The sequence below is a fragment of the Sceloporus occidentalis genome, unplaced genomic scaffold, assembly GCF_023333645.1.
Source record: "Sceloporus occidentalis isolate IW3139 unplaced genomic scaffold, rSceOcc1.0.p SCAF_111, whole genome shotgun sequence".
Lineage (NCBI taxonomy): Eukaryota > Metazoa > Chordata > Lepidosauria > Squamata > Phrynosomatidae > Sceloporus > Sceloporus occidentalis.
In genome coordinates, this window is record NW_028317091.1 from 1,747,919 (window position 1) to 1,761,209 (window position 13,291).

At 44.6% G+C, this 13,291-nt stretch overlaps 1 protein-coding gene across 5 annotated transcripts in view; it reads right to left on the reverse strand.

Moving 5' to 3' along the window:
- The window catches only part of LOC149283131 (otoferlin), a 116,848-nt gene that overhangs the window by 66,842 nt on the left and 36,715 nt on the right, over nucleotides 1–13,291 (reverse strand). For 3 of the 5 annotated variants that reach the window (XM_089497977.1, XM_089497978.1, XM_089497976.1), the window contains exon 5: nucleotides 11,506–11,690. In XM_089497977.1, coding sequence (XP_089354103.1) covers nucleotides 11,506–11,690 — 185 coding nt within the window. Of the gene's footprint in view, nucleotides 1–371; nucleotides 387–11,505; nucleotides 11,691–13,291 lie in introns of all 5 variants that reach the window. The other 2 variants (XM_089497975.1, XM_089497980.1) reach the window with 2 other exon arrangements.

The following is a 13,291-nucleotide window of genomic DNA, read 5'->3' on the forward strand; positions in this document are numbered from 1 at the left end:
TCCCTTTGGGATTCTAGAATGAAATGACTTGTCCGCACACACCACTTGCCTTGTTACGGTCTTATACCCGTCACTCATCCTTCTGCGCATGTCCGAGACTTTGCTGATGCGTGCGGCAAGAAAATGGAGAGGAAGAGAAATTATATGAACGGGGCGGCATTTATACAAAATACACAACACTACACAATGGATATCACAATACGAAGGGTTAAAAGCCACTCACCCAGCCATATCCTCAATCTACACAGAGAGGTCTCTGAGCTCGTTTTGGGGGAACCTCTAGAATCTGGAAATTGTCCATTGCGTCTCCGACTTCAGACGGGGGGGGGGGGACGAACATGGGTGGGGAGTGGGCCGGGGGTAGGTGATACTGGGTGGGGAGTGGGCTGGGGTTAGGTGATACCTGGGTGGGGTGTGGGAGGGGATAGATGATACCTGGGTGGGGTGTGGGCCGGGGGTAAGTGATACCTGGGTGGGGAGAGGGCCAGGGGCAGGTGATCCCTGGGTGGGGAGTGGGCCGTGGTTAGGTGATACCTGGGTGGGGAGTGGGCCGGGGTTAGGTGATACTTGGGTGGGGAGAGGGCCGGGGGCAGGGGATCCCTGGGTGGGGAGTGGGCCGGGTTTAGGTGATACCTGGGTGGGGAGTGGACCTGAAGGCCTAATTATTGAAATTCTAATGATGAAACCATTAAACGTAGTTATCTGTCGCTGAGGGGGCGTCCTATGTCTGTTAGAATCCCTTTTTTAAGTGATATTTTAGAGAACAGTTTGCAATTGGTTAAGATCATCACCCCAATAAACCAATCAAACTCAGCAGGTGAGATTCACTAGCTGTTGAGTGAGTAGGTCATACCAAATGCTGACTCCTTTGGGGTTGAGTTTCGTCAACTTGTGGCCCCCAATTGACAAGACCACCCTGGACTTAAAAGTTGCATCGGAAGCATTGTTAGGTTCCAACATGATCTGGGGCTAAAGCCTGGCTAGGGGCGGCAGGTCCGGGGAGGGGGCAACAGTTCTCCTTGATGCCAAACCGGAGGGCAGATCATCTCCTTGAGTGATCCGGTCTGGGGAAGAGGAAATCGAAAACCTATTGGGAAGACTGTTGTGGTGGCCTGAAGAAAAAGGCCCTGGGCAGCTCCATAGGCCTCACCTTTTCTATAGCCTTAAATGATGTCCCCCTCCTGTAAACCTGTTAAACCTATTAGTTTAAAGTTGACTGGGAGTGGTTGTAGCACATCAGACCGCAGTGATGTAATACATAAAGGCGGGCTTTGGAATAATGACAGGGCTCTATTGCTAAGCAGCTCCAGCATCTCCATAGACCTTTTAGTGCAGTTTTGAAGTGACAGGCAGTGCTGAGGAGAAAAAAAAAATGGCAGCACTGATTTGGTGGCATTAAAGTGCTGTCTTGTCATCCCCAGTCCAGTCTTGCCCCGGGGTCTCCATTCAGGGTTGCCACATGGAAAAAAACTCAAGAGTGTCGGCCCCCCTGCCTAGCACTAACTATATTCTCCTACCCAGGCTGCCGGTCACCCAAACCGGTGACCTGTTCTCAGAATAGTTTACATTTTTAGCAGCTTCATCAATTCATTATTTTTCTCTAATCATATTCTCTTGTGTCAGCTAAAAAAAGGTTAATTTGTGGGGTTCACTACGGAGAATGAGACGCTCCCCGCGAGCGCGAAGGATCTTCGCGATTTAATGATGGGTTTAGTCTGGGATGTTTATAGACGGTGGCTCCCGGCTAATTTCTTTTTGTCTCTTTAATTGAAATTTAATGTACGGCCCCTGACAGGTGTCTTCAGGAAACAGATCCAGAAATTTCTACAGGCTCAGCAAAACAAACAAATAAATAAATAAATAAAGCATTAATATATAAATCTATGTATAAATATATATATTATATATATATACCGTATATATATATATATATTGTACCTAGGAGCCTTAGGATCTACCTCAATATCCCGCCTATGGGGCAATCTCTGGGTGGGCCGTTTTTACCCCCCGACGCCTGCCTGGGTCTGCCCAGTTTCTTCCACAACCATGGATAGTAAATTTCTTGGGGTGGCTGCACCTGACAGCCAATCCCGGTGGCTTATTTGCAATTGTTATAGAACCTAGGACACAAATCCTTCTACAGGGTTAGTGACAGATATGTGCAACAGCCTCCCAGCAGAGGTGTTAGAGGGTAATGAAGTAAGGGGATTGAAACATGCATGGGGTAGACATAGGGCTCCTGAATCTAAGACGAGACCAACGACTGATTAGGGCTTGGGTTTTAATGGCTTCATCAGTCAAAGTTGATTCGGGGCCAATATAGAAAAAGATGTAAAGTTACACTTTTAAAGTTAACCTTTTCGGACCTCCATCTAAATTCCATCTTAGGTAGACACCTCTGATGTTTGGAAGCTGAAGGACTCTGGCTGGTGGGCTTAGTAGGAACTCGCAGGAACATGGAAATAGCCACCATGTTCAGCTAAGAAGCCATGTGCTTCATGGAGTCTGCAGGTCTTCCAAGACCTCCGAAGGTTCTTCTTCAGAATGCGGTGAGCGCCCGTCCCGGCAGACGGTAACATGGGGATGCTACACCGGTAACAGTATCCTGACCATGGCCTGGCCCACAGAATTGAATTCCACGTCTTCATTTATTAATGAACCAATTCAAAAAAACCAACAAACGGAGGCAGATTGAATCCCAGATCATGTGTTCCATCTGGCTTTAGGTTTATTAATTTTATATGGACCAACCTAGGGAATATTTACCCCCCTAATCCAATATTTACCCCCCTAATCCAATATGTACCCCGAATCTAGAACTCCAGATTTATCCAACTGCATCAACTATCAATGCGTCTGTTATAATATTATTTTTGTTTATAAAGATATTATTTAAAGGTATATATTTATATATAATATTATTTTGGCAACATTATTGAAATCCATAAAAATAAATTACTCTGTACGTATGTAAAGCGTGCCGAGGATTTACAGATTAAAAAAGTGGTGGATACATAACTATACTGGCAGGCTATGTGCACAGAAATCAAAATAAGGTTTTGACCAGGGCCGGCCCTACCATGCAGCAGAGTGGGGCCCTACCATGCAGCACTTTGCCGCCCCAAGCGCCTTTTTCTTTTTTTTAAGCAGAGGAGAGAGAGGGGCGCTGAGTGGTTTTCGCTTTCAGCGCCCCTCTCTCCTCCGCGAGCCCTCTAGCTCGGTCTCGGTGCCGGCTTGTAATGCTGAGCGCCGGAATATGACGTCATTTCCGGTGCTCAGCAGTGAAGCAGCGTGCATCGTTGCAGAGCAGGGAGACTCTCGCCGCAGGACTGCTGAAAGGTAAGTGAAGTACAAAGGGGGCGAATTGGGTAGATAATAGGGAGGGAGGTAGATAATGAGAAGGTAGGGAGAGGAAGGGTAGCTAATGGGGGGGCATTTCAAACTTTGCCCCAGGCGGCATTATGTCTTGGGCCGGCCCTGGGTTTAACAATATTGTTACATTTTTTTAAAAGAACCTTAAATGGAACGGAAGTTTGTCTCTATAGACGTGACCATTCTTATACATTTAATTCCAGGTCATTTTATTGTATGAAGCGCTGCGTAAATTGTTGGCGCTATATAAATAAAAGATAATAATGTTAATAATTTTTTTAATAATGTACAGGTGATGTCACACCCAGCTCTCTACTGCCAACCAGTGAGGGCAGCAAGGTAGTGCAACATGACAATAATTAAAGGGAGAGCGTACGTACCGGTACTTTAACTCGCTCAGTCCCCTTAGGACATACTGGGCCTTAAAACCTGTGGCAATTATGTATTTATTTTTATTTGTTTTATTTATTTAGTTCATCTTTCCCTTTATTTCCCCCCCCCCAAAAAATGGAAAAAAATTAATGGAAAGATGAACTAAATAAATAAAATAAATACAAATAAATAAATACAATTTATTGGGAGCCCAGTGATGTCACTACGACACCATGTATCCCCAAAACGATCTTGAGTCATCGTGCACTGGGAACAGTAGAAAAAAGGGAGTCCCTTTGCCCTAACACTATTATTAAAAAATATATATATTATAAAAATATATATATATATTAAAAAAAAAATCACTGCCCCAAACCGCTTAAGCCAATAGTATTAAAAAACATGTCACATCGCATAATACGTGAAGCCTACATAAAAATATGTATTTGGGGTATGACTGTAATCCAGAGACGCTGCTGAACATAATTTGGGTCGTTGTTCAGCTGCGGCTCTTACGGTATAGTTTTTTGTTTTTTTTTACGGTCACTAATGATGATTATGTTTTATGCATTTCTATGATTTGAAAAGAAGGACCTACTTCTCCCAAGCCAAACAATGTATAATTTGTGCGGGTTCATCAAATAGGGAAATCGTGATTTAAACAAATATAGGGTAACAATTACCATATTTTATTAATTATTATTATTACATTTTACTTATTTATATTATTCTTATATTTTATTTATATTATTATTATTGTTGTTATCTTTTATTTATATTATTATTATTATTATTATTATTATTATTATTATTATTATTATTATATGTTACTTATTTATATTATTATTATTATTATATTTTATTTATATTATTATTATTATGTTTTATTTATATTATTATTATATTTTATTTATATTATTATGTTTTATTTATATTATTATTATTATTATATTTTATTATTATTATTATTATCTTTTATTTATATTATGGTGATTTATGTATTTGTTTTATGTCAAAAGGAGGGTTATTCACTAAACTGGGAGCTTCTGGGTGAATTTGAGGAACATTATGCATTGCCAAGGGCCAACGTGGAGACATATCTTCCCCAAAGAAGGGCTGAGCTGTCCCTGCATAATGTATAGTTCAATAAACACGTGGCATTCACAAAATATCTCTGATGCTTAACTATACATTGTACAGGTTGAACACAGCCCTTCTTGCACCGAAAACCGGTTGGTTGGGGGTATATTTAACGCATATTGACGCCGGCCTCGTCTTAGATTTAGGAGCCGTATGCCTGTCCCATGCATGTTTAATACCCTCACTGTATTACCACTTCTGCTGGGAGGCTGTCCCACTTATCTATCACTCGCTTTGTACAAGGATTTGTGTCCTAGTTTCTTTAACGTACTTTTGTTGAGTGAATGGACCCCCCAGGCGTTGGGCGTCAGGTCCTGGCTATCCATTCGTGTACTTCTCTCCCCCAGTGTGTATAAATCACGCCATCCGCACCCTTTCAACCCGGAAAGAAACTGTGTTTTCTAAAGATTTCTTCTAAGGGCTCATCGGTCTCCTTAAAACTGAATGAACGTCCTTTCGGGCTTGAGCCTGAGAATAAGTAAAAGCTCGGGCGAGTTATCCGCTCTTTCATTTATACGAACGAACGCTTCGCACCGGTTTGCCCGCAGCCCCCATTACCCGTCCAGCATAAAATGGAATTTCATTATTATTTGTTTGCCAGAAGCCACGTCGGGCTGTGACACATTTACCGCGCTTTCTCTTTATTGTCCCCTGCGGGTATTAGCGCTCTGGGCAGAAGAGCTTTGCAGTCGTGTTTGTCTTTTATTCCAGACGCAGAAAGGACTATTAAAGCTGCTGTCCCAGCCTCATTAGAAACTTCATAACGGGTGCTGCCCCAAACTCTTCCCAGAAATGGTTTCTTTAACCCGTTTGCGTCAGGAGATACTTTGTCGCAGTGACATCTCCCTATTCACACGATCAGGCTGTCTGCCGACACCCACCAGAAGTTCGCTGAAGGAGAGACTCAGGAGGCATCCCCCTGCTGGATGATGAACGTATTGCAGTCAGCAATGCAGCGCTATGGAGTCCTAATGGCTGATCTCAGTGTGATCAGCGCAAACAGATCAGGGGCAGAAGAAGGAACATAAATATAAATATATAAATAAATATGACGACATCGCTGTCATCAAAAAGGGGACCACTAGAAATAGTGCAAAAAAAACATTTTTTTAAAAAGTGCCCCAATATCCTTTAGCGCTAAGTTATAAAAATACATATAAAAATCCCTTTATTATATGTAAAAACACCTGGCCAGGAATGGGTTAAAGGGACAGTTGAATATTCCAGGCAACTTTACCAAAAAAAAAAAAAAAAAGAATACAGCTTCAGCGCTCGTTTGGTGAATATTGCAGGCGGTCTAACGGGACCCTTCCCAGCATTCGCGGAAATTGCTCCCACGAAGGAGGCCGTTACCTGCAGCTCCAGAGCCGCATAGCTTAATATTGGGAGTCGGGAGAGTACTCTGTCCCTTTAAAGTATGGAGAAGCTGCAGCTCCAGAGCTGACTTTTGCTGGGAAAACCGTCAGGAGATGGTTCTGCCAAACGCATCCCCTGCATGCAAAATAGCAAATGGATATGGGGGGGATTCTGGAGGACCCCACCATGAATTTCCAAGGGGGACATAAAACGAATGTAAAAGGACCCCAGTGCTATCATATATAAACCCGTGCTGCCGTGTCGTTTTACAAGGAACATTTACTTGCCGTGGGGCACAAAAGCAGGGTCTGATTGTTGTTGCCATGGAAACTAAAAAGCTTTTAAAAGGTTTTTGTAATGTCATTAATGATTTGCTAGGGTTTATTTGCTAGCATCCTCCTCCTCGGGTGTAAATCATGTTTTGTCTAAGTGGGACAGCAGCTTTAATAAACTGCTCTTTATGTTGCGAGCGGTGCAAATAAAAAGCAAACAGTCCATAAACCCCAGAACTCCCCCCCCCCGGGCTGAACGCAGAAGAGGACAAATGTCGAATGATAATTCCGTGCTGCTACACCCCGTCCGTTCTGTGGCCCCCGGGGGTAGCTCCCGTGTCTCGCCTGCTGTGGAGTCACATGCATCTGTAATTCCACGGGGTTTTTGCCAAACTGAAAATCTTAACGTTTTAACTAAATATACCGTAATTATTTTTCTCTTATATGGTATAAAATTTAACAATATACTGGATATGAAAGCAAAAATTGGGCTTAAATTCATTTTTTTTGTTCTAATTTTTTTTTAAAATATATTGATTACGTTAATAATCTGATGGGGTTTTTTTAATGATATATATGCTATAGTAAGAAATAATTCCATTGGATGTGAACATCTCCCGAGAAGTACTGTCCACGCTGTGGCCAAACCAGGTTCTCCTGCCTGTCCAGCCATGCTCTTTCCTTGGAATATAGTGAGGGGCGTTATTGGAGTGACCGCATTAAGGTTCTTTGCTCCAGGTCCTTAAAATGGCGACCATGCTGGGACTAGACCTGCCCCGCCCACTGATGATGTTGACCCCACCCACATTGGCTCTGCCTACAGACATCATCAAGCTGCCGGAAGAAGGTTCCCGGGTATGGCTATTTGAGTTGCCTGCACTGAGCTAACCAACCGCTACGTACTCTTATCCCACCCTCCATGACCCTATTTTATGGGCCGGTAGTATGGGGGGAGGGGTAAACACCATGAAGTCACAAGACCAATTGACACAATGGCCAATTCTGGGGTAGTAATGCAGCTTTCCCATCTCTCTAGGTTGTCATCGAACACATGGTCCAGTCTTGGGTTTGGGCCAGAGCTGGGTACTGACTGTGCTGTCATGTCTGGCAATGGTTGGGTGCAGGCAACAAGGTCTACCCCCCAACCTGCTGAACTCCCACCACAGCCTTTCCTAAGGCATGTCAGGCGCAACCTTCCCACTTAGTCCCTTTACCATGTTCAACATAAAAGTATCAGGAAAGTATCCTGCACCGGTAATCGACAAACATTCACGGGATCCTCCAACCTCCGAGGGCATGGACGCTGTGAAATGATACGTTAGATAATAGCCCTCATGTCGGAGAATAATCATTAGGTTGTTGTGGCACGTGGTATTGGTAGCCAGGAATGGATTGACCTGTAACTGCTATCTGACCTGCGATTGCTCCTCCATCTGACCTGTAATCGCTCCCTCATCTGGCACACAGATCTCGAGCGATACTAGACACAGGTTGGATTACAGACCACAATGGGACGTAGTCATAACTGTCCCCAGGATTTGGGATAAATCTGTTAATTAATTGGGTAATTAACCCACTAAACCTTCCTTAGTCCAACAGAAATGAAAAACCCACTGGCCAAGCGGACACCGGGGCTCTGCCGAGGTCACCGGCGAGGTCGCTACTATCTGCTTTGACATCTTTGAAGACTCGGGATGTGGGGGACACTCAGTGCCACTTTGGGAGCAGTGAAGCTCCGTTTGGTTTAGCTCCAGTCATCAAGGGCTCGGTTTCCGAGAATTTTAAGCTTTACAAACACACGAAAAATCACGGCAAACATTGTATCACGGAAGACAGTAGATCATGGAAACATGAGATCACGGCACACACTGGGTCACGCCAAGCATTGGGTCACGCCAAGCATAGGGTCACGCCAAGCACTGGGTCACGGCAAACAGTGCATCACAGCAAACATTAGATCACGGCACCCTCCATGCGGTTCTGCTACCTCGATAGGAGCGAGCACTGGCTGTTACTGTCTCCCTCTTCCCCATCGTCTTCGCTGTTATAATATTCACCATCGTCTTCTTGCCTGGGAGTAACCGACAGCACAAGGCAAATATTGAGATTTACCCATCAGCATAGTACAAGGACCCAAAAAGTGAGCTCTGCTTGTGAAAATGGTGCAAGGATCCAGACACTGAGCTCGACCTGTGATCGTGGCCAAAGATCCAGGACGCGACCCAATGAAATGGCCGGCCTAGGATCATAAATGACCTGAAATACTTAATTTGTGTTTAAGCCATCCAGGGGACGACTGTATGATGTATAGGTAAAACGTTGAGATGCCCTGTATACTGTATAGTTAAATCAGTGAGGTGCTATGTATAATGGGTAGTTTAATCAGTGAGGTGCTATGTATAATGTATGGTTTAATCAGTGAGATGCCCTGTATAATGGATAGTGGATAATGGATGGTTTTAATTTGCAGCCCGGCCCTGGACTCCTCGCCTGCTCTTTTATAAACTAATATTTGTTAAGCTAAGCTAAGCAACAACAGGACACAAAATCCTCATTAGTCTGTGGAAAGACGGCGAGACCCTCGGCCGGGGGCTGCGTGATTTTCTCCCTCATTACCCGGCGCGTGCTTTATGTGGCGCCTCCGCCTTCTGCCATTGATCTTCTGCGCTTGGACCCCCACGCCTTCAGCTTTTATCTCTGAATATTTAGCTTCCACAGAAATATCAGCAGCCTCCCCGTTTGGGTTATTTACTAAGCATTGCTGACTTTATCACTGCGGTTGTCAGGATTGTATGGGTCAAAATTCTACTCGGTATAAATCAAAGTGACTGCAGCTTGTTAGACTAGCATTCCCATTATCCCTGGATGACTCTGAGGCCTCAGATCTCACAAACATAATGACTTCTCTGAGTTCCTCGACTGCTAGGCGTTAGAGACCCCCATATAACCTTGCGGCAGAAGAGCGGAGCGAATGTGATCTGGTTTCACTTCGGTGCCAGAGGGGTGAATGATGCGCATTTCATTGAAATTTCAGCCCATATAAAAAGTTTGACTTTTATATTATCTTATTGACCCAAATTAGTAAAGTTGTGCCACAAATGAATCCATAAAAGGTATAATCTATTATTTGGGATCCACCTATCGGCCCGAGCAGGAAGTTGTCAGCCACTTCCTGTTCTCTCCCCGCGTTGTTTTAGGGGACGGCGCATGAGCCTCTAGCGCTAGAGATTGTTTCCAGCCGCGCAGGTCCCTCCGTAACGCTAATATCACAGATATCGAGGCAGCGATTCAAACCATGTGATGGGGCAGCGAGATGGCGGCTCCCGCGGTGTGTCTGAATCCTAGACACATAACATGGATTTCAAGACCGCCGCTCGCCATCAAATAAAAATAAAAAAATACATTTAAAATAAATACTCAAGGAAAACAAAAATTAAAAAAAGCACTGTGGGTGTTGGAAGGCTGGGCGCAGATATCGGCCACAGAAAATCTACGGGGACTGGAGGAGATTCAGCATCAATTCATGAGCTAAAAGTTGGGTTGAAGGCCCGAGCTCCGTGGATGCAGCCTGCTGTGGATCTTGAGGGCCATGTTCTAGATTATATTCTGGAGCAAGTAGACCAAAGGTGGCACTTTTGCGGAGCGAATGAGCCAGTGATATGATAATACCTTCTACGCGCCTGTAGGTCTCGGAAGGACCGACCTGCTGAAGCGGTCTTTACCTTCTAAAAACATCAAAGACCTCACATCACGCAGTCTTCATACCCAAGTTCTCGTAAGGTCTCCACTCAGACCATCTACACATTACAGAGTGAGTGACCCTGAAGTGTGACACTTACATAAAAAACCCGAGGACTCTCACCTCGAGAACTCATTTAAAGCTACTGACATCAAATAAGGCAACTATAGGGTTCTAAGTTTCCCCCGAGAGACGTTTTCCTCAAGTTCTTATTGCTGAGGTCCTCAGGTGAAGCTACTGAATGAGTGTCCAACCCCCAAACATGAAAGGGTTTGGTGAATACACCCCTTTACGTCAATACAGCCTTTATGCATTCGATGTCACGCCAGCGATTCGGTGCCACGATCTCTCGTTAATCAGCCTCGTGTTTTCCCACCGGTGATCTCATTAAAATCGGGATCTAGCTCAATGCCCTCTCGCTGTTTTTCTAACCACTCCGTGTAAACACGGACGAGCCCCCGAGCTTTCTGTCAGGAACCGAGCGCAAATGGCCGGACTGGCAGAATAATAATAGTAATTCCCCCCCAAACGCAGCTACGTACTTTGTTCAGAATGAATCATCGGCTGGGACGTTCAGGAACGGCGGGCATTGAGCTTCAATAAACTGACGCTTGGCAGATGTTCAGCTTTTGGGGCATTAATAACTCTTTTTGGATTCCACTCGTGTGTGCAATGAGTACACGCATGCATTATCTCTCCGTGAAACCCTGGACTTTAAGCCCAGACGGCTGATTTGAACGGGCAGGGTTTTCATTTTGGGGGGGAATAACTGTGGTGGTGGGGGGGGGGGGCACCTGATTCATCTCCATGATTAAAGTCCATCTTTACCGTGGACGTGAAGCTAGGTCCCTAAGTACCGTGTGTAAGAAAATATTATTTTCCTTTCATTTGATCTTTTTTCACTCCGGCAAATTGTTACAATTTTTTTTTTTGGTGGCTCGTTTTCGTTTTCACGTTCTAGGTGACAACCGGTTCTCGACAAGCCTTCACGTTCCGGAGCAGAAAACAACCAGGGCTCCTAGGCTATAGTTTGTGTATTGAATAAAAAGGAAAATGAATAAAAAACATTTTTTTCATAGAATCTGTCGCCGGTTACCGCAGAAACTGGAGAAAACGCAAGTGAGCCCCCGGGGGGGGACATTATTTCGGCTCAGCTTGTTAGATCTCATCGGTGGAGGACGGTAGGATTATTTTTAGACATGTCCATGCTGACACAAGTATATTTTATTTTGAGGGGAATAACGGTCACGTTACCGTTTGAAGTGCGATTTTCCGGGGGACACGGCTGAGCTGTGGCCAGACAGCAGGCTCTCGGTCTCGAACTGGAAGTTGCCGTCGGCAGCAGAAGGCATGTTGGGGTTGTCCAGGAATTCCCCGTCGTTCCAGGCGCCCACTGATCGGTCCATAGTCTGGTATCGGATCCCGATGGAAACGCTGGTCTGAAACACAAAAACAGGCCACCTGCTTCATCAGAACCAAAGAACCCAGAAGACGTTAGCACTGGACGGCGTCCAAGAATACTCAACAGAAGGAACTAGAGAATAGCAAGAGGACGTTCCACCGGTCACCGCATTTCTAGGTTGGTGGGTTTTACGACATGTTATAATTCCTTGGTGGACATCCTAATGGTTATAAAAAGGTAGAATAAACTTTAATATTTTAGACTTTCTTGATCCAAGGTCAAATAGCTTAATTCGGGGTGGGGGGGGTTGCCTTCTTCCAGTAGAAGGGGGGAACTTGAGGGATTTAGGTCTTTCAACCTAAATTACTATCTCAATTTTTATGATTTTGAAAGTGTCACAATTTCTCCTTCCTTAACGTCTTGTTTAGTTTAGTTCCCCAGTAGGTTCTACTATCCTAAAACCAAACAATCATGACTGCTCACTGTAAAGAAGGTAGAAGGGAGATGGGTTGTGATAGGTGTGATGGGAATGACGTGAGATTGATAGTTGTGATGGGAGTGAGTTGTAATGTGTGATGGGGTGTGGGGGAGTGAGGTGTTGTGTTATGAGAGTGATGTGTTGTAGGTGTGAGGAAGTGAGTTGTGGTGTGTGATAGGTGTGATGGGAATGACGTGAGATTGATAGTTGTGATGGGAGTGAGTTGTGATGTGTGATAGGTGTGAGGGAGTGAGGTGTTGTGTTATGAGAGTGATGTGTTGTAGGTGTGGGTTGTGATGTGTGATAGGTGTGAGTTGTGATGTGTGATAGGTGTGGGGGAGTGAGGTGTTGTGTTATGAGAGTGATGTGTTGTAGGTGTGAGGGAGTGAGTTGTGATGTGTTATTGGTGTGAGGGAGTGAATTGTGATGTGTTATTGGTGTGGGGGAGTGAATTGTGATGTGTTATAGGTGTGGGGGAGTGAGGTGTTGTGTTATGAGAGTTATGTGTGATAGGTGTGATGGGAATGATTTGTGATAGACGTAAAGGTATTATGTGTGATGGGCATGATGCGTGATGAGAGTGATGTGTGATAATAAAGTGTGGATGTATTAGTGAGTATCTGTCTGTTATGATGAGTCTGTGTGTTCTAATGCGTATATTAGTTACTGGGAGGGGCAAGGGGCTGGGGAGCCGCTCCATTTTACCTGCCCCCCCCTCAGACTAGAAGGTGCCAACACTCCCCTGCCTGGGCAAAATGCCTGATTAAACGCTGCGATGCACGAAACGTGTTTGGAGCGGCTGCCTTTCGCGTCTTCACGGTGTCCTGGTTGGATCAATCAAGACTATTTCTATACGTACCCTCTGTAAACGTTACAACAAGAGGCCATGATCTAAAACTGTCCGAGGCTTAGACGGAACAGCCTCCCAGCAGAAGCGGTAATACATGAGTAAAGGGAGGGAATTTAGACACGAATCTAAGACGAGACCAACAACTGAGTAAGCTTTGAGTAACGGGCAGACTAGATTTTTACGTTTCTATCTCCAACCGAGGAGCCGGACTTTAGAGAGATGATTAAAAAATAATAATGACATGAAATTCGTGAAAACGTGCTTTGCGGGTTCAAACTTTAGCTCTAAATCCAAATCCCAGTCGCACCGC